Raw genomic sequence first — 20381 nt, 5'->3', positions numbered from 1 at the left:
TCGTGAGGGTGGGAGATCTTGAGGAAATAACCCTATAGGATGGACCTGAAGGCATGAATAACAGTGTTTTTAAAATGTTTATATTGTTGGTTTAACTACATTACCATTATGAAAATTTTAACTATCTAAAAAATAAAAATATCTGTATTGCCAACTATATCACTAACTTATAACTTCACTTTTTTTAGCTTTACACCTTTTATTTCCTTTTTAATTTAATCTTTATTGTATTTTTCACATCACCTTTCGGTCCCCTTACATTGATGACAATGACAGTGACACAACATGGCTGCCGCTGCAGCGCCGTGCTGCGCTGGGGGCGTTCCCTCGGCCACCTCACTTAGCGCGGCCCAGAGGGCTCAGTGGCAGGGCTCCTGCTTTCCAGAGGGGTGAGGTGACTTGTCTGCGTTGTGCACCCGGGACTCACGCCCAGACCTGTTGGGGCCTCCTGGGAAGAGCAGAGGTCTGCGGGGTGCGGAGCCTCGGGGTGCAGAGACCCGGCCTTCAGCCCCATCAGGTGCATCCTGCACACGTGGCCTTCACCTTCAGCGAAGAAGGGAGGTCACTCAGCAACCTCTGCCCTCTGGTTTTGCTGCAGGTAATCAGTTGAGAGGGAGAGAAAGGCAGGCTGCGCCCTGCTCCCCTCGTCTTTCCCTGTGGGAGGCTCTTTCTGGTGCCTCCTTGGTGGATTGATTCAATTCATTCCGACCACTATACACAAGAACTTCCCCAGCAACTGAGGAAGTGACAGCTTGTTACAAAGCAGGAGCATTTGGTTGGGACCAAGAGAACATTAATTAGTCAGGCCTCAGCTTCACTTTGTGTCATCCCAGTGGCTTGGGCAAATCCTGGGATTCCTCCGAGTCTCAGTTTCCTCATTCATCACGTGAAGCTCTTGAAGGCAAAGGCACTGAGGGGGTCCCGGCTGGGAGTCTGCACTCGGTGGGGGCCGGAAGGGAAAACGTGCCCTGGGCACCTTATAACCTCTGGGGTGGCTGATCTTGTCCCTGACAGAGAAAACTGGGGTTGGGAGGAGTGCGGGCTGAGGAGAGAGATGGTGGGAGGAGCAGAGGGAAGGGGCCAGGGGGTCCAGCGGAAGTTCTCTGGGTCCTCAGTGGAGCCCCAGCGCCGGCAGCCGTCCCACAACGGGTTAGCAATGCAGGGAGTGGGGCAGCAAGATGCAGGGAGGTGAGGAAAGGGGAGGAGGGCCAGGAGCAAGTCCCTGTGCTCAGCACTCGATGAGCATTTGTAAACTCATTTGCCTTAAATTGAACAGCCCTAGCCCTGATTGGTGTGGCTCAGTTGGTTGGAGAGGTGTCTGGTAACCAAAAGGTCATGGGTTTGATTCCCAGTCAGGGAGCATATGACCCCTGGTCCAGGGTGTACAGGAGGCAACCAATTGATGTTTCTCTCTCTCCATCTCCCTCTTTTTCTTCCTTTTTCTCTAAAAGCAATGAAAAAATGTCCTCAGGTAAGGATACAAAAAGTCGAACAGCCCTGGAAGTAGGTACTGAAAGGGGCCTGAACCAGTGTGGGGCAGGATCGGGCCCAGCTGAGGTCTGCCTCCAAAGCCCTGCCCCAGTCCTCACGGCGCTGCCTGGTGGGAGCAGGGCGGAACTTCACGTTGGTTCCGACCATGGCGAAGTGCAGTTCTGCGCCGTCTGATTGTCAAGTATTTTTGTTTCTTGTGAGGATCAAATGAGCTAATGGATGCAAAGCTGCCTTCAGCAGTTGCCGTCCTCATCAGTGGTCATTGTCACCGGGCATTCGCTGTGGTATTGGTTGGACAGGTGCGGACTTGGCCGTTTTCATCTGGAAGGGGTATACCTTTCCTCAGGCCCCTGTAACCGGTGAGGTTCTTCCTGCCGGTTGGCGTGGAGAGCAGGACTGTTCCAAGGGTCCGCAGGGCACCAGTCTCTTTCTCCAGAGCTGTCCCCTCCCCACCCTCTCCCAGCAGCCTCCTCCCCCGTCTGGTGTGGGAAAGTCAGGAGGGGCGGCCATTTCCTACATCCGGAGAGTGGGCTCACATCATGCAGCTGAGGGGCTGCTTCAGAAAGGGTTGCCCTCTCGCTCCTCTTGACTGCCGCAGAGCTGTGGTTCGGAGGGGCCCTGCATCCAGTCTTGGTGTTTCCTCCCTGCCCGGGCACACTGGCACCGTTTCAGAAGTGGAAGGAAGGCTCTGTTAGCAGCTGCGGCCACCTGAGTCAGCATGGGCGAGGGTGGGGCTGGCAGAGGGGAACAGACACTTACCCTGCACTGGGCCCCGGGCTGAGCCCGACCACCATCCTGGCTAGCCACCACAGCTCGAGGCTGTCCTGACCATTTTACAGGTGCAGAAACTGAGCCCCAGAGGGTGAAGGAACTTTCTTTAGGTCACAGGGCAAGCAAGGAAGAGCTGGGATTTGAGTCTGGGTTTGTCTGCCTCCACACCCTTCCCCCTCCCCGATGTCACCTCCCTCCTGACCCCAGGGGGACTCTTACTGCATCGTTGCTTCCTCCTGTCACACTGGAGGGAGAGAAGCCCAGCAGGTGTCCCCAGGTTGAAGGCTGAAGAAATGTTATTCTTCCTCCCCACCCTCATGCCTTCCATGGGTGGGCATGGCCAAGGAGATGTGTGTCCCAGAGGCGCCCAGGGTGTCCCACGGCCCCTGGCATTGTTCCGAGTGTTCCACGTGCAGTGTCTCATGTCATACTGTTTTTTTTCTAGTGCAGGCCCACCTCAGAGATTCTGTGGGTTCCGTGACAGACCACCAAAGTAAAGCAAGTCACAATCTTTTTGCTGGTGGAAGATCTTGCCTTTAATTTGTTTTTAAAAAGTGGTGAAGCGCAATAACACAAAGTGCAATAAAGGAGGTCTGCCTGCATCTGGCTTCCTTCTTAGACTGTGAGCCTTGCCTGTTCTGTTCACCACGATACCCCCGGTACCTAGAACACTGCCTGGCACATAGTAGGTGCTCAACAAATGTGAGCTGAATAAATGGAGCACAACAACCCACTGAGGCAGGTGTTGTTACTTCACCCCACTTTACAGATTGGGAAACTAAGGCATAGGAGGGTTAGTTAATTTTCTCAGTGCCGGAAAGTCGAGAGCCAGGGCAGATTTACGCCCAGGTCGGATGATTCTGGAGCCTCTGCTCTGACTCATCACTCTTCTGGGGAGTCAGCAGACTGTTCCTGAGGCTCTCAGTGGCTGATATATTGGCTCCCCCGTGAGCTTTGCAAGTGGCATCCTCCTAACGCAGCAAAGAGAGGGAGATAATGGATGAACTTAATTATCTGTGGCGATGACATGATGAGGAGCGCCGCAACGCCAGGGCTCTCGTTACTGCCATGCAGCGCGGAAGTCCCCAACACAGGAGGGAGCACGCACACCGCACCAGGCACCGAGAGACACGAGCCGTGCCGGGCCTGCATGGGGGTCCCTCCAAAGTTCGCCGTTACAGTGTTTGAAAAACCACTCAGCTGTAGGAAACCCAAATGACATTAGATGGGGGGCAGCTAGCTTGCTGGATCTCACAGCCTGCCACCGTTAATGAATTTTGGCCTGATTAACACAGATTCTGGATTGACATCAAAATACACAAGTAGAAACTTGGTGGGGGCAGGAGGAGGCTAATGTGAACTTCCTAACGTTAAAATCAAGGGAAGCAGAGGCTTGTGTGAAGCTTGGCTCTGAGGACTGAATGGGTAATGAGCTCTTGATCTTTGAAGCGGCAGCACTTTGCTCAGACCTCTGCAGCCTGAGGCCCAGCCCAGACGGTAGGGCCTTCGTGGCCCCATCGCACCCCAGAGGACTCCCAGCCCAGCTGGAGGTGGAAGGCTAATCAACTCAGAATCTGCACCAACCAACGGCTTCTCTTTTGTCCCATTTCCTCAGGACCTGGACAACTAGCAACGCATCCTCCTCTACCCTCTTCATACTCCTCAGCCTTCACAAGGTCTTCTAGTGGCCTCCTGTCCCCAGATGCCTGCCTTCTTATAGCTGGGTCCCTATTCTTGTCCCTCTCCTCTGGACCCATGCCAGTGCTTGCCCCTTCAGTCTGTCTGCATGCCTATCCCTGCTTGCCTGGTGGGGACCTCAGCATCTCATTGAAAGGCTGAGCTTTTTGCAGGTGTTCCCTCTGTCCCCTGGGCTGACCTGGTTTCAGGTCATGCTGAGAAGTTACCCAGTACCTGTACTGCAACATCAGACGCCCAAACCTTACAAGCCTTGTAAGTTTGCCTGTGCCCAGGCATGGATGTTTCAGGGCCATTGGGGTTCTATTTTGGCCTCAGCAGAAGGCCCAGAGGGACTTGGGGATCCCACAAATGATGAGACTTGAGCAGTGGGAACCCTGAGCTCCTGTTTGCTTCGTGGGGCAGAATGGTCAAGGTCAGCCTCACAGGGCATCTGGTCTAGCTGTCTCATAGTTCATGAGGTCCTCGAAGAAATGAGATGAGGCCTCTTTGGGGGTGTAATCAGAAGGAAGAAAAAATGGCAGGCTGCCCAGCCCTCCCCACTTTCACGGCTCAGCCCCATCAGAGCATGAACTCTCGGAAGGGGATTTTACTACTTAAATGTATCTTTCATAGAGGTTAGGCTAAGCCAGGAGATTCCTTCCGAGATATGTGGCTTTTTCGTTGCACACTCCAGGCTCTCTCATCTCTAAGCAGTAAAACCAGGCAGGAATTCAAAGTTGAAGTTACTGTTTCATTTTTAAAATATGACCTTATTCTTGTTGCATTTGGTCAAAAGTCCACTTTGGCATTTTTTGGTCACGTTTATCTTTTGCTTTGTTTTTGTTTGCTCTAGTGAACATCTGTGGGCTCTATTTGGAAAGGTTCATTTCCCACAGAAAGTGGAGGGAGAGGAAGGAGCTGTCTGCAGAGCAGACACGAGGTGGGGCGCGACAGCGGCGATGGTTATCTCATGTCTGGCCGTGGCCAGATGGTGATGGCCTTTTTTTTTTTTACCTTGTGAGGTGTTAGCTTTGGAGAAGAGTGAGTGGAGATGCTCAGCTGGCATCTGTGTTTTCTGATTTTCAGAATGCCGGGCTGCTGGGGTGCAGCGTGGGTTCCGTCCCTCCGGAAACCTGCCGCTCCTCATTCTCTGTCCACACTTCTCCCTCCGTGTCTGGTGGGGGGGGGGGGTCTCTGTATTCTGGGGCTCTGGCCAAGGCCCCCAGACAGGTCACTGCTTCAGCAAACCAGAATCAGGGGCCTCTCTCTGCAGCCTGGCAGTGAGGCAAAGGGGTCCTGACAACATGAGGTGGGCGACCCAATATGCCCCTCGAAGCACTGGGATGGAGGCAGAAGGCCCCGCACTGCGGGGATGGGGACAGAGGGGTGGCTTCGCCATCCACTGAGCTCCAGTGATGAGGTGCCTGGGAAGTCTGCATTCTTAGGTGTTCAGAGCCAGGAGAAGATCAGTTTGAAGCTGCAGAAGAGGCCTGTGCTAGGCCGCTTTGCAAAGGCGATGGGCCTGACGTAGACTTCCGCAGGCTCTGGCCTTTCTGTTCCTCGGCAGCGCGGTCCTCCCACCCCCGCCTGCGATGGCCGCGTGTGCTCTCCCTGCTGCGGCCACTTTGTCTGGGGCTTCCTTCCATTTCTCCGAGAAGCTCATTCTTTTTTTGGTGGTAGGTCTGGCAGCACTTCTGGGGGCTTGTTTTCTGTCTCGTTCACATACTTTTTCACTGAACAAATACGAGGACCTGCTGTGTGCTGGGCACTGTGGTAGGTGTCTGAGACACATCAGGGAGTGAAAAGACCAAGACCCACCCTCACGGAGCCCTGCCGGACACCTGGGAGGGACACCTCCTCTCCACCCGACCGGATCCATGTGACCTTGGACAGTTCTCAGGGAACTCCCCCACCTAGCAGGTGCGACTTGGCTTTCTCTGTGTGAGAGCAGCTCCTGCAGGTGCTGGGGGCTGACTAGGGGGACCACTCCCTGACCTTGGTAGACACTGTGACATGGGACCATGTACATCATTGGCCTCTTAGGAACACAGGCTTCAGGGTCGGAGAGCCTGGGTTTGGGCCTTGGCTCTGCGTCTCAGAGCTGGCTGTCCCTGGACACACGCGGTGTCTTGGTCCGAGCTTCCTCCTATGTAAGGTGGCTGTCACCGTGGTTCTCAGGGTGCAGAGGCTGCAGTGGAAGTTAAAGGAGAAAGTAGAGCTAAGGTTTTCCACTCAGTGCCTGGTGCTGGGATGACTAATTGTAGCAATTACACACATTCAGTCAACTATATATATTGTTAAGTCTTGCTGTAGGTGTAGCACAGAAAAGCCCCGAAGTGCGGCAGCTCCACCGTGAATGAAGGAACACTAGGGGACAAGAGGAAGTTGGAGGCCAGGGCAAGGGGCAGGGGAGGTCAAGCGGCACAGGTGGCATGTGTGTCTGGAGCCAGGGCGGTCGCCAGGAGCAGCCGTTGTTGCCGGGTGCCCTCCCAGAGCACATGGCCCGTGCGGGGAGGCTTGGGGCAGGAGAACAGAAAGGCTCCCGGGCAAGAGGGCATCAGAGCTGAGCAGGGGTGGGCAGGGAGGAGGGCAGAGAACAGAAGGATTGGGGCGCTGCCATTGGGGAAGTGCGGTCAGGGCCTGAGGTGACAGGTGCAAAGCCGAGGACGTGAGCTCTCTAATCTGGGCAGTGAGGAAAGGGGCTGCATTTGGGGGTCTTTGGCTTGACTTCCCCAAAGCAGGGAGAGTCCCACTGGTCAGCCTGTGGGAGACAGTGCACTTGGATGCCATCCTCTGGGCCAAGGGACATCGAGGCCCGTGGCTGCATGGTGTGAGACGGCTCCGCTGGGCAAGCCAACTGGAGGGGAGGAGCCCAGAGCCACGTGGGCTTGCTCCACAGACAGAGGGGCAGGCGGCACTGCGTCCTTCAGCTCGTCTGCCCCAGCTTCTGTTTGTCCAGTGTTTGCTTAGTCTCTGCTCTTTTAGGTGCTTTGCCCGGCACTGGGACTAAACAAGGGAATGAAAGCATTGTGTTTGTGGAGCTCATGAGAGAGACAGGCAAGAAAACAGTCATTGCAATATAAGCAAGTGCTGGGGTCCAGGTGGGCACGGGCTGGGGGCCCTTGGGACACCCGCCACAGGCTCCCTGGTGGGGGGGGGGCTGCAGACAAAGCATGGTGCCAAGAAGGGGGAGGCCAGGGTGGAGAGTGTGTCACTCCTTGGGGGTCTGTACTCTGGAGGAGAGTGGGCATGTGTTTGGGAGAGAAGCAAAGGAATGAGGGTGGAGGGGCCTTTTCTGCCGGGCTCCAAGGCATTATGTGGAGGTGGAGGCAATAAGGAATGGAGTACCACACACAAATTTGCATTTCACAGAGCTCATTCAGGTGTGCAGAGCCTCAGGGGAGGAAGGGGAGAATGAGGCGGGGTTGGGAGGGCTGGAGGGAGGAACTGAGCTGTATGCTACCTTGTGCCAGGAGCTGCCACAGGGCACCAGGGGTCTCTTCCTTTCCCATTCTGTTCTCCAGAGAGGGCTGCTGCAGGGCGGGATTACCTTTATTTAGTGATAAGGAAAGGAGGCATGGCAGGCTATGCAGATTGCTCAGATTCTCACCTCTGGTGAGCAGTGGAGCCCCAGGGGCAGATGCCTCTCAGGTTTGCAGAGAGGCAGGCAGAGCCTGGGTGGAAAGCCTCTTCCCTTTCATCGCCACAGCTGGGGCTGCGAGAGTCAGGAGAGAAGTTAGTGCCACCTCTGCTCGCCCGCCACCTCCTGAGCATCTGCCGCAGAACCTGCCCCTTGTGGGAAGACGGGCAGCACGGGAGGTGGCTTCTTGTGGGCGGGGCCCTCCAAGGAAGCAGGGACAGCTGTAGAGACAGGCTTCTCATGGCCATTGGGAGTGGCAGAGACGGTTTTATTTTCAGCAGGCACCAGTCCCTCGGAACATTCCCTTCCTTTCTCCTTGAGCTGCACGAGCCCACGCAGCCAGGCTGGGGCGAGGGCCTCCCGAGGAGGCCCCTGCTCTCACCACCCCTCCCCTGTCTACCGCTCACGCCTCCTGGAGGGTTTCTGCTGCTTCCTACACATGCAGCACGTCCTCCGCTCTCTCCCTCGTATTTCTTCCACTTTCCTCCTTCCTCTCCTCTGCCCTGCCTCCTCTATGGCTTTCGGTCCTCCCCCTCCCTTCTGGCATTCTTGTGCTCCTGCCTTCCTTCCCCTTGTTCTCATTTGTACAATGGGGATGGAGTTGTTGGGATGACGATTCATTATTTCACCAAGCTGCTTCTACTTGCTTTGGAAATGTGGGGCTTGTGTCTGGCCAGGGGCTGTGAGCCTGGACAGCATCCAGTTCGCACTCGGGGAGCTCACCCCTAGGCGGGAGTCAAGCTTGGGTGCCTGCTGCTCTTCCTTGAGACCCTGGCGGGGCCAGTCTGGACCAGCAGCTCCTGAAAATGCTTTGTGCCGGGGCAGCTCATTGTAGTACTTGACACTCTCCACCAGGAGTAGCTGGAGGTCCTTACACCTCCAGAGCATAAAGGCAGGATACCATCTGGAGCACAGAGGGAAGGTGCCCACATCACCTCAGCCAGGTCTGGTGGCTAATCAGCTTGGCTTTTGCGAGCAATCTTAGCTAACTGCAGCAGTGTAAGTGCTTTCGAATAATGTCATTACTACTCTTGCGGTTGATGTGCAAGGGTTCTGTTTGCCCCCATTTGAGAAATGGCCGGCCAGCCTCGTCCCCAGCTGCAGCTCAGGGGCCTCCCTTCCCTTCTTCATCTCCCAGCTCTGGACTCATTGCCCTTCCTCCCCTCAGCCTCTTCAGTCCTGAGAGGCCAGGAGAGGTTTGGCCAGGCCCTCACTGTTTGGGAGTCTGCAAGTCACCTGTACAGCAGTGGGCCGGGCAGGGGAACCATGTGCATTCACAGTGAAACCTATCGGTCCCTGGCCTTGTGTCCTTGAGGCCGTCACTTGCTGTCTGCAGGGAGGTCTCGGCTCCTTCTTATGCATAAGGAGCCTGCCGACCCCAGCTCTCCCGTCGTGCTGTGTGACTCAGACGACATGTGTCCCATAAGCAGACAGGTCTGTTTTAACTGCATGCTGCAGGCCAGCGTGGGGGCTAACAACACAGTCACACTTTCCTCCCCCTTCCTCCATCTGACTGGGCTAATGACCAGCTTCACAGAGACAGATTAACAGGCGAAAATGCGACTATAATACAGGGGCATAGGGAATTCACATATTCCTGATAAAATCCAAAGACAGTGAAGCAGCATTGGGTATCTTAGCCATTTTTGGACAAAGGAGTATGGGGGAACCTTGACTGAAGATTAGAGTTCAGAAGTATCAGATTTCAGAAGTGAGCGTGGGCGACTCACAGGTAGCTGAGGAAGAGCAGCAAGCACATGGCAGGGAAGAGCTTGCCGGGCGGCGCAGAAACAGGGGGAATAAAGGGGGGTCTAGCTCTCATTCGCCATACCTAATTCACATCAGTCTAAGGCTGTATCCCAAGGTCCTAGAAGCAGGGTTCTCTGAGTCTTTCGGGCAGGAAAGAGGGAAGGATCAAAGATTCTTCCTGAGTCTTGTTTCTTAATAAACAACTTAAAATCAGTATCCCCAAAAGCAGCTCAGGGGGCAGAATTGTGGGCCCTTCACTAGGGCCTAGACAAAGATGTCTGTTTTCCTCAGCAGGCAGATATGTAACGTGCAGCGGGTGCAGTGGGGTGAGTGCGGTGAGAGAGAGTGGTACTGGGCACAGAGGTGGGAAACCCGGGGGGCCTGCCTGGAGGGGAAGCCAGCTCGGCAAGGAGAGGAAGGGTCTGAGTCTCCCCTTCGCACTCTCAGGCATCCTCAAAGAGGCAGACCTCTTCATTGTTATGTGCACCACTTATTTTTTTCTATTGGGAGCCTCTTGCCTCTAGTGCTGGCAGGAAACTTGACCTCCCTCATCATCTCTTGAGTGTTCCCTTTTGGGGGGTCCTGTCCAGAGTCTTAGCTCTTATTCATACTTAGATGCTGGGGTGGGGGTGGCTCACTCTGTAGGCAGGCCAGTGCTTTTGTGCCTCATCCCTTCACTTGACGTGTTCTTACTGAGCACCACCGAGGGCCTGGTGCTCCGGACTGGACAGGGCCATGAACAAAACAAAGACCCCTGCTCTCCCGGAGCTCCTGTGCTAAACAAATAGAAAACTGCAGATAAGCAAGAAATGTACGCAGTGCCTTCGATGGTAGGTTTTATATTTAAAAAGGCACAGTAAAACTGGGTAAGGGATCAGGTATGCGGTTATGATTTCAAAAGGGGTAAAAAGCGTGAAGTCTTCAATGAGCAGGTGACATTGGAGCAAAGGCCGGAAGGAGATGAGGGGGAGCAGGGAGGCCCCCGAGCAGAGGCCACTGCAGCAGGTGGGGCGGCGCAGCGCTGGAGGGGCGGTTCCGGGGAGCCCATAGGACTGGCTTCTGGGGAGGGCTCTCCTAGCACCACTGAGCAAAAAGCAAGCTACATTAATTTTTCCCTGGGTGTTGGCGAATGGTACATGGAAGAGTTTAAAGAATAATGTGATGCATACTTGTTTACCCATCACCAAGATTTGGCAGTTCTTAACATTTTGCAGTATTTGCCCTCACCGTCACTCGCTCACTCTTGCTCTCCCCCTCCCACCCCGAATGCACATGCACACTTCTCCCCCGGAATCATTTAGAAATAACGTGCAGATGTTGGGACTCCTTCCTCCCAAGAAAAGGAAACAGGCATTCTCCTATAATACCGTCTTGGTTGTTATTATTACACCTGCCAGAACAGTAACTCAGTGTCACTTAATGTCCAGGCCATGCTAAAATTGCAACATTTTCCCCAGAATGTTGTTTATAGCTTTGCATAAGTAGTATTTTTCAAGGTTTAATCAAGTCTCTCTCATTGCATTTGTTTCATTTATTTAATTTCTTCTAATCTAGAACAGTGATGTACTGTTTTTATTTTGGGGGGTGTTCAGGCAGTTTCTTTATAAAAAGTCCTTGATGTGGGATATTTTTTCCTGCGAGTAACGGGTTCGAGTTAAGCACTTCCAGTACTGACGTCTCCGAGGTGCTGGCGTGTGCCCCCTCTGTGGCTCATTGGAAGGTGTGTGCCGGCGGTGCCACTGCAGAGGTGCTAAATCGGCCCCTTAGTCCCTTTGTTAAGGGCTAACTGCCACATGTGTGTTTTTTGCAAATGTACATTTTCCTCTTTTAGTAACTACGTGTTCTGTGGGGTGACACTGTTGGACTGTGTTAGTGTCCTGTTCCCCAGTAACTTCCTCTCCCTATTTTTAGTAAATATCAGCGGTCAGGACTCAGTTATTGCACAGGGAGCTGCAAAATGATGATTTTCTGATTCTTGGGTTCTTTCTGCATGCATACAGCTGACATTCTTGCATAAAGAAGAGATCTTCCTCTTTTTACACTTTTAACAACTTGGTTTTAAAGTTTAAGGTTCTATCTCCTTTAGAACTCTTAACTCTCTGTGTGTGTGTGAGAGAGAGAGAGAGAGAGGAGTAAAGCTCGGGCCCTGGGCCACACCCCACCCCTGGGCCGGCGGCTGTCGGTAGTTCTGGGGAGACAGGTGCCCCGCCGCTCTGCTCCCTGCTCTCTCCTCTCCAGCCGCACTGGCTTCCTCACTGTTTGTCAGGTGCAGTCAGGTGCGCCTTCCCCAGATGGCTGCCTGGCTCATTTATTCCATTCTCTCACATCTCTGTCAGCTGCCATCTTGCTAGAAGATTTTCTGATTGCCCATGTAATACACCATTGCCACCCCTCCCTCCGTGTCTTACTCTCCTTTCTCTCTGTCCATAGCGGCTCATCAGCAGCCACCTTCCCGAGGACAGGGCTTTGTTCCTGCTGTTGGTTCATAGCCATAGAATAGGGCCCGGCCCATGGTGGGTGCTCGCTAACTAGAGGGGAACACACGCATGCACACACACGCCCCTTTGGGAAAGCTCTGGATGAGACCAGAGCCTCTCTCTGCATGGCCCCTCACAGGTGACCACTGAGACACTCAGCCCAGCAGAGACGGACGGCCGTTCTTCCATATGCTGGGTACGCGTGCAGTCGGCAGCCGCTCACTTCACGCCCGGTTATTAAAGGCAGCAGAGCTATGAGATTACCCACCCCCCTTCTTTGACATGATTTTAGGGGAATAAAAACAAATCAGAATTCATCAACTGCGAACACAATTGTCAACTGTGAACTGTCAACAGTCTGCTTTAAAAATAGGTGATAGGTTGATGAGAAACAGTGGAGAAAGCAATTTAAATAAAGCGTTAAAAATAATGCCCACAGCACGCAAGGCAAAATGACGAGTGTGGAGCGATGGAGAACCGCTCTCCGCGGAGACCGGCGTGAGCCGGGAACCAGGCAGAGGTCATTAGTTTTGCTGTACAAATCACAGAAGGGGTAGATTTACTGTCCATTTGCAGGCGGACGTCCACTCAATGCGACACGTTGGTGTTATGCAAAACGGAAGGAAAGATCGGCTGGGAAATCTGCTGGCACATTTCTTTGAAGTAGGTCAGCATTTTGGATGTTTCTTCCCATCGTGAAATGTCTGGCTCCGGCCAGCTGCTCTCCTCTGCAGTGACCGGGAAGGACATTTCTCTTATAGCGGGTCTCGGGGTCTGGCAGCTTCTGGGGTTCGTATTTATGTTTGTGTTTGCGTTGGTATGAAATGGGGCCCAGTGCCATCTTTTAAAGTCCTTAACTGATTTCCGCCTCTCTCAGCTCTTCTCTTTTAAATAGTTATGGCTATTTATTTATTTATTTTATCGTAAAATCAACATGAAGGCTTGAATTTCTCATGTTTCCCCCTCTCTGGGTGTGCGACACAGCTGATAAAATCTGGCCAAGCTCTTTACGTCCATCTGCTCAGAGGCTGCTGTCGGTGGTATTTACTCTCCTTCCGGGAGAGCAAGCCACCTCGGCACAATGACCTGCGCTCCAGAAACCTGAGTGAGACAAGGCGTTTCCATTCCTTAGAGTTGCTCCTTCCAAAAATCGGGGTGGGAGTTGTGTTAGCAGTGCGAACACCATGCTAGCAGAGTGCCGCAGGCTGGGGGCTGCGAACAGCAGAAGCCGCTGTCTCCTAGTCCCCAGGCCGAAGTCTGAAGTCAGGGTGTGAGCAGGGTGGCCTCCTCCTGAGGCTATGAGCAAGAATCTGGGTCATGCCCCTGGTAGCTTCTGGCAGCCTCAGGTGTGGCCAGAAAATTCTCTCTGTGTCCCTTCACCATGTCATGCGTCTGTCTGTCTGTCCAGGTTTTCCTGTCTCAAAGCACACCTCATTGGATTGGGGCCAGGCCTAATGAGCTCATTTAGACTTCATTACAAAGGCCCTATTTCTAAGTCCCCACTCTGAAATCCTGGGGGTCTGGACTTCAGAATATCTCTTGTGAGACACATAATTTAACTCTTAATGCAAAGTGCAAAAGCTTTTGCCTCGGGAGGGAGAGTGGAGGCCAGACCACCAATGATCCTTCTCTCTGGTCAGACCCACTTGTGTTCGTGGCCAGAGGGCGCCCCGACAGGCAGCAGGGACCTCCTGATGGGACTCTGGCGCATCGCCTTGTGCCTCTTCCCCTTGGGACGAAGGCGCCCCTCTGTGTGCCTTCAGCTCTGGCTGCTTGTGAGCTTTGTGTGATTGACTGGCTCTCCACTCCAAAGGTACAAAAGTGCATTTGTACCGTTTCCTCCCCTTTCCTCATACCCTCCAAGGTTTGTTTTTCCCCTACAGTGAGGACGTAGGGGTGCCCCTTGTTAGTTCCCAAGAATGTCATTTTGTCACTTGTTTTTTGCTTTTCCACCTCTAGACTGTGGACTCTGAGCTCCACAGGCAGCCCACAGTCTTTGCCCAGACCTCTGCAGATGCTGCCCTGAAGCAGGTCCGCAGAGCGGTGGAAGGCGCCCCTGGATGCCCAGGTCCTCCGGCCTGTGGGGCAGGCAGGGGCGGAGGACACGTGCTGTCCAGCAGGCCCTGTCACAGAGGAAGCACCATCTGTCGTCCGCCATTTTTCACTCCTGCCCACTGTAGGAAAGACGGAGTGGCTGGGGATTCGGAACGCTTGCTGTTCAGTGCCAAAGTGGGGAAGGAGCCAGTGATGGCCCCGTGGCGTTGAAGGGAACACTTATTTCTTCATCCTCACCTCCCTCTAGGGCAGGGGTCCCCACCTCTGGGCCTCAGACCCAGACCGGACTGGTCTGTGGCCTGTAGGAACAGGGTAGGTCCCTGGAAAACTTGTCTTCCACAAAATCGGTCCCTGGTGCCAAAAATGTTGGAGACCACTGCGCTAGGGGAATCCTTTCACTTTCCTGCTCTCTGCTCCCTGCTGCCTCTTCCCAAGGGAGGCTGCATGTGTCCTCATGTGGGAGAGCCCAATGTCCCTGGGTCAGGTACCTGTTCACAGTGAGGAGCAGAGCCACAGCCTTGGAAGAGTCACATGGGCCACCTCTTTTTCTCTTGGCTCCTGTTTCCTTGGCAGCCCTGGACTCGAGGGGCAGTATGCCTGCCCTTCATGGTCAGGATCTGCACGTGCACAGCCAGGGCACACTAAGCAAAGCCCAGCCTCTGCCCCCTGTGGGTTGGGAGAGCGTGCTCCTTGGTGCGAGGCGCCCACATGGTGTGAAGGTGGAGGTCCTGCCACACTGTACAGCCCTGTCTAGCAAGAAACCCTGTGCTCTGAGAGTCCTCTGGCCCCTCTGGGTGAAGCTGGGGCAGTGAGCACCTTCTGGCTTCTCTATCGGTTCTTTTCCAACAAGACGCTGGGAAAGAGAGGATGGGGCAAGAGAGTGGGTGGGTGAGTCATGGGTGGCTGAGGGGCGTGCTGTGGGGAGGGAATACGTGCACAATATCCGAGTGGCCGGAGCTCATAGTGCTCCTGACTCGTGACAGTCAGGGTGGAGCTGTGCACCCTCAGCCCTGCCCAGAGGGGCCCACATGGGTGCTCACTCACTTTTCCTCATCAGTGTCCCCAAGGTGTAGGTATGGCTTGGTCCTCTCTTTGAGAGAAGCCTATAAACCATTTTCATGTTCTATCATAAAGTATTTCATACGTACACATATATGCATTATTCTTTTTACCCTCACCCAAGGATATGTTTATTGATTTGGGGGAGGGAGGGAGTGAGGAGGAGAGAAACATTGATCACTTGCCTCCCACGTGCATCCTGACTGGGGATCAAACCCACAACCCTTTGGTGTATGGGACGATGCTCCAACCAACTGAGTCACCTGGCCAAGGCCACATGCTATTGGCCGGAGAATGTTGGGGAAAAGTCTTACAGTCTGTCACAGAGAGAAACAGGTCGTTGCAGTAACAGTATGATAAGGCTTTATAGTAAGTGAATGTAATAAATTTGACTATATGAAATGCACTTCTATAAAAAAATGCAGTTTCTCCTAAATTTGCTTACAGATGCTATTGACAAAATAGTGGGCAACTGCCAGTCTGAACCAGCGTTATTCCAGAGAGCCAACCCGGGGGAAGGAGGAGGTGGCGCTGGGCACAGCGGCTTCACCCCGCCCTGGGCGCCTGGGCACGTGCTGTGCTGCCTGTGGTGGAGCTCAGGGTGGCGGCTGCCCAGCCGCTTCCCAGCATGCCCCTCAGCTTGTCTTCTGTCCATCTGGACAGCCTGTGGGCGTGCCCATCCCTGCATAGACATACGTCTACCTCCCCTCAGGGTCACATCCTCGAGGCTTTGGAAGAAAGGTTTTTTTGCTTCCTCATTAAGTTGTTGATGTGGGAGGCCTGGGCCATGGCTTCCCTTCCGCCAGCCCCACACCTCCTGTTACCACAGTGGGTGCACACCAAACACCTAACAGATCAGCACGGAAGGCAGTGTCGCGTGAAGAGGAAGCAGGCAGCACCTGCAGGCCTGTCTGCCACCCTCTCCCTGCAGGGGTCCGCAGGGGCCGTGTGGGTGGCTGTGGAGTTACCCAAGGGTGATTCCAGTGCACACAAAACCGGGTGGAAATCACTCGCTGCTCGCTTTGAAATTGGCAAGGGGCCCGAGTAGCTGGGCCTCTCATAATGAGCCAGCTTTGTCTGGACTCCTGCGTGCTGCTTTGCAAATGCTGCCAGCATTTTCCAAAGATACACATTAGCGTTTTCCAAGGGCAGTGGCTGTATCTCCTTTTTCTTTCTTTTAAGAGATTCCCTGTGGCACCCGATAAGAGCAGCAGGCACAGAGGGTGAAATTTGCCTATCTGCTCTGCCTTTGAACCCCCACCAGACACAAACACGGCCCTGATGCCCTGGGCCTCTGCAGAAGACTGATGAAACCCAGGCCTTAGTCTTGGGACCGTTACAGTAATGGAGGAGGACTCACAGACAGCTTGGATCAAGCCAGCAGCCACCAGAGTGCAGTGCCGGCCGTCTGTTCTCTCAAGCCTGTCTGCACGGCAGAAACTGCCATGTGGGTCCCGGAGGTGCTCGGCCCTGAAGTCAGACGGGCCCATGAACCCTGGCTCCGGCCCTTTTGAGTGTCCTGATCTTTCCACACTTAAGCTCTCTGAGCCTCGCTTTGTTGCTCCACATTGTGAGAATAATGAAAAGACTGAATTGTTGTGGTCTTTTGCCCCTGGGAATAGTGTCCTTTTTTCCTGCTTGTGTTCTGAATAGTTGAGACTTGAGGGTAGAGCTGGCAGAAAGTGGCCCACACGCTAGAGAAAGGGTTACTGAGAAAGGGTCTTGAGCAGACACATGGCCTCGGGGCTTCGATCCTGAATCTGAGGATCAGGGAAGGTTTGCACCTGCCACAGGCTGGTTAGGCAACCGTGGGCGACCTCCACAGGGAAAGGCTGTGTACACTTGGGTTTTGGATGATGGGAATGAAAATGTTGACTCTCCGTGTTCCCCAGGGGAGACACTGGGCCTCACACGTACCACCTGAACTAGAAAGATAGTTACTGACTAGCCCAGGAAAAGTGTGGGGCAGCCGAGGGACCATGGGCACTCTGTGGGCAGACGGTCCCTCACAGGACAAAGAAAGGAGGAGAAGCAGCCTCTGTGGCCCGTGGGAGGCTGGTCTTTACAGAGCCTGTGGGATTCCAAGACATCGTTTCAAACTCATACCTTTATTGACAGGTATAGTCGAGCTTGCCCTTCATTACAGTCAGCCTCCCAGTGCTTCTGTGGTACTTTTGGGTGTTACACTATGCATTCGGAAAAACGTTTCTCATTCAGGGACCGTCATTCAGGCTGTACCTGAGACAGACTCCTCTGTTCTCCATCTTGGCTGCTGTGCCCCGCACACCTGTCTGTGGTCATAGAGGCACTGGCTGTTCCCTCCGGGAGCTGGGTGGGGGTCTGCCCGCCAGCATCCCTCAGGCCTGTTCTGTCTCTCTTTTGCAGTGCAAGATGGAGTTCCACGCTTGTTCTACTGGCAAGAGCCTCACCACCCTCTGCGATGGGCCCTGCCCGTGTCTCCCGGAGCCTGAGCCACCGAAACACAAGGTGGAAAAGAATGGTGAGTGGGCATCGCAGGGGAATTCCTGAAGCAGAGCCGGGCGACCGGTCAGGGAGGGCTGGCCAAGCTCTGCCAGGATGCCAGCAAGGTGGCACCGTTCAGAGTGGTTGTCACCCAGGGGGCCTTGTTTAGGAACCCTTCAGCTGAACTGCCTTCAGCTTCCATTGATAAGAAGAGCGGAGAATCTTTGCAGTCAGTTCTGTTAGTCCAAGATAAGTTCAAGCATTAAGCACTCAGTTCTTTGAGAGGTTGAATTGGCTGCAGTGTAGGAAGGGCAGGTTTTCCAGCATCTAAGACTAGGACCTGCTCTGGGGTACGTCTTGGTCTTCCTTGAACTCTGATATCTAAGTCCTCTGAACTTCTCAAGGCCAAATTACAAAACAGGGACTGCAGAGATGTCATGAAGGTGCGGAGGATCCCCCCCAGAGCGTTTCTGTATTAATGAATTCTGATTGGAAGACAGCACAGGGCCGGGGGACACATGAAAGGAGAGCACCCTCCCTGGGGGTGGCGGCTTCCCTCCCTGGCCGGGTGAGGCAGGGAGATTGCACTTCTGTGGGTGTTTTCATGGGGGACAGTGGTGTCGTCCCACTGGTCTTGGCTCCTTCCTCAGGCTTCCTTAATGAGAGCCAAGAAAGAAGTTTCCCTCTGTGGGCCTGGGCTTTCTCAGTGGTAGCTCGCTAGTCCATGGAAAATGCTACATGGCCCTATGTGTGTGTGCAGGTGTGTGTGCACACGCATGCACATGTCTCCTAAAGTGTCTTCTGTTTGTAGTGGAGGAGGATGAATGGGTGTGAGTGTTAGCCATTCGCCTCTTGTTCAGTCAGTGTCACACCGTCCTTTCCAGGGCACATAGGTGATGTTCGAGTCTGCATCTGCTTATGGTGGGGACTGTGAAGGGCCCTTCAAGAGCTTTAACTCAGAATGTGGAGGGACATTGTAAACCACAGGGTGCTGCGGTCACACGTAATCCCTGGAGAGTGCTTACTCTTGATTACCAAAAAGCTTATCTCATTGTGTGGTGGGCAGATTCATTTATGTAACTGCAGTAAGAAATGCTGATTAATGCGCATGACCCTCCTTGGAGTATGGACAGAGAGCCCTGTGGTGGTGAGCAAATGCAGGCTTCAGACAATTACCTTCCGCCTGGAGAATTGTTGAGAATCTTCTTAGGAAGATTCAATAGCCTCTATTATCTCAGGTATATTGTTTGTCCCTTGTATTTACTCTTGTATTCTGAGGCTTGGACACCACTCCAAGGAATCCGCCCTCCCCCCTGCCCATGGCACCTGTTGGTGGGGTGTGTGCATCGCCCCTCAAGGGTGTCGGCTCTGCTGAGGTTGCCAGACTTGCTGTGACGAGGGGACAGACCAGTTTTCTTGGAGGGCGTTGTGGTTCTCCGAAGGCAGTGCAGCCCTTCTTTGGCGATGGCCTTGTCCTATCTGAGTGAGAGTCGCTCTCAAATGTGACACTCCAGGCATGGCCTCGACTGCCCGTCTACTTGTTCAATGTGGTAAAAATTGGAACAAAGTTTGGTTGAGCCAGTGTGAGCGCCTGCATTGCCATCAGAAGTAGAGACTCGGCAGGCTGCCGCTCCTGCGTGCAGAGAGCTCGGGCGGAACGGGAGCCCTGCCCGAGGGTGTCTCATTTCAGACGTTGTTACTAGAGCTAGACCAGGAAGAGAAAGGATGTCACCGCGCCCCTGTCAGGAACGAGACCAACAAAACGGTAACAAGGCCACTCTAGACCAAGTCATCAGTACGGTATCCCCCTCCTCAGTCCTTAATATATGGTTATTTTTTGTTCCTCTGGGTCACTGGCAGGTGTCTACGAGACACCCCCTGAGAAGCCCGTGATGATGAGCCTGCTAACGTGAGGCGCAGATCGAACGTGGTGCAGTTCTCTCCACGAGGCCCTGAGGCTGCCCTTCTGGGTTAGAGACTTCACGTCTGGGCTGTCACGTACAGCAAAGGTTTTTCTATAAGCACAAGGGGCGGCAGAAACTACCCGTGGGTGAGACTGAACGGCTGCAGTTAATTCATTCCACATCCAACAGTATCATAATGCAGGAGAGCATAATCCCTTACCAGGGTGGACTGCTTAACTTTTTCATATGGATTTGATCGGTGTTTCCCTGGAGCGTAAGGGCATGTCACGGGCAGAGAGGGCATTGATGAGTCCCTAGGGTCATTATGGAAGTGATTAAATTAACAACATTTGCCTGGATGAAATCAATCCAGGGAAGGCGGACCTTTTCCTTCGATTTGACCCTTCTTTCCATGCAGCTCTCATGGGGGCTCGTGACAGGCAGGGAGCACGAAGCCGAGGCCATAGCACCTGGGAGGCAGAGGACCACACGTGAGAGGGGGTGGCCAGAGGTGAAACGGAGGGGAGTTTTCTCTTGGCTACTTAGCCGTGGGAGTGGGGGAGGAGGAGGGGGGACCGTGCAACCCACCCCCCGCCCTGCTGGCTGCCCCTCCATGGCTGCAGGCAGCAGTGGGGCAGGCTGCACCGGGGCGGGACACGGGGCTCTGGGTTGGGTAAGGAGCAGTCTTGTCTCTGTGCCCTGTGCAGGAATAGTGCTTCATAGTCTCATGAGTGCCAGTGGGTCAAAATGTGGCATTGTTATTGTTACTGGTATTTCATTTTCAACCTTCTGTTCTGAACCTTGGCTCCACCCGGTAATGCAGGCATTAACATAGTCACTCCAGGTCATTTCTGTCAAATCAGTATTGTGTGAGAATTCTAGAAAGCTGGGTGCGGGCGAGGGCCTGGGAGCTGTGCCGGCGGCGGGAAGCGGCCCCTGGCGCTGTCTGGCTTACTGTGGAGTTGTGGCCGTCCTCAGTGAGATGCCGTCCTCACAGCATCTGGCACGAGCGGTGTGAGAGCCCACCTGTGACATCTCGCCATGTCTGTAAGGCCACACTGAGCCTTTTTCTTCTGTGTCCTGCTCTCCCAGGGG

General features: G+C 53.9%; 1 protein-coding gene across 2 annotated transcripts in view; it reads left to right on the top strand.

Moving 5' to 3' along the window:
* SPOCK1 (SPARC (osteonectin), cwcv and kazal like domains proteoglycan 1) overlaps positions 1 to 20381 on the top strand; it is a 453180-nt gene that overhangs the window by 355736 nt on the left and 77063 nt on the right. For both annotated transcript variants that reach the window (XM_037060963.1, XM_037060953.1), the window contains one exon: positions 17305 to 17419. In XM_037060963.1, coding sequence (XP_036916858.1) covers positions 17305 to 17419 — 115 coding nt within the window. The remainder of the gene's footprint in view (positions 1 to 17304; positions 17420 to 20381) is intronic.

Source organism: Sturnira hondurensis, unplaced genomic scaffold (genome assembly GCF_014824575.4).
Source record: "Sturnira hondurensis isolate 20B ecotype Veracruz unplaced genomic scaffold, ASM1482457v3 Scaffold0001120, whole genome shotgun sequence".
In the NCBI taxonomy this organism is placed as follows: domain Eukaryota; kingdom Metazoa; phylum Chordata; class Mammalia; order Chiroptera; family Phyllostomidae; genus Sturnira; species Sturnira hondurensis.
The sequence above is the reverse complement of the archived record's forward strand: the minus strand, read 5'-3'. Positions and strand labels throughout refer to the sequence as shown.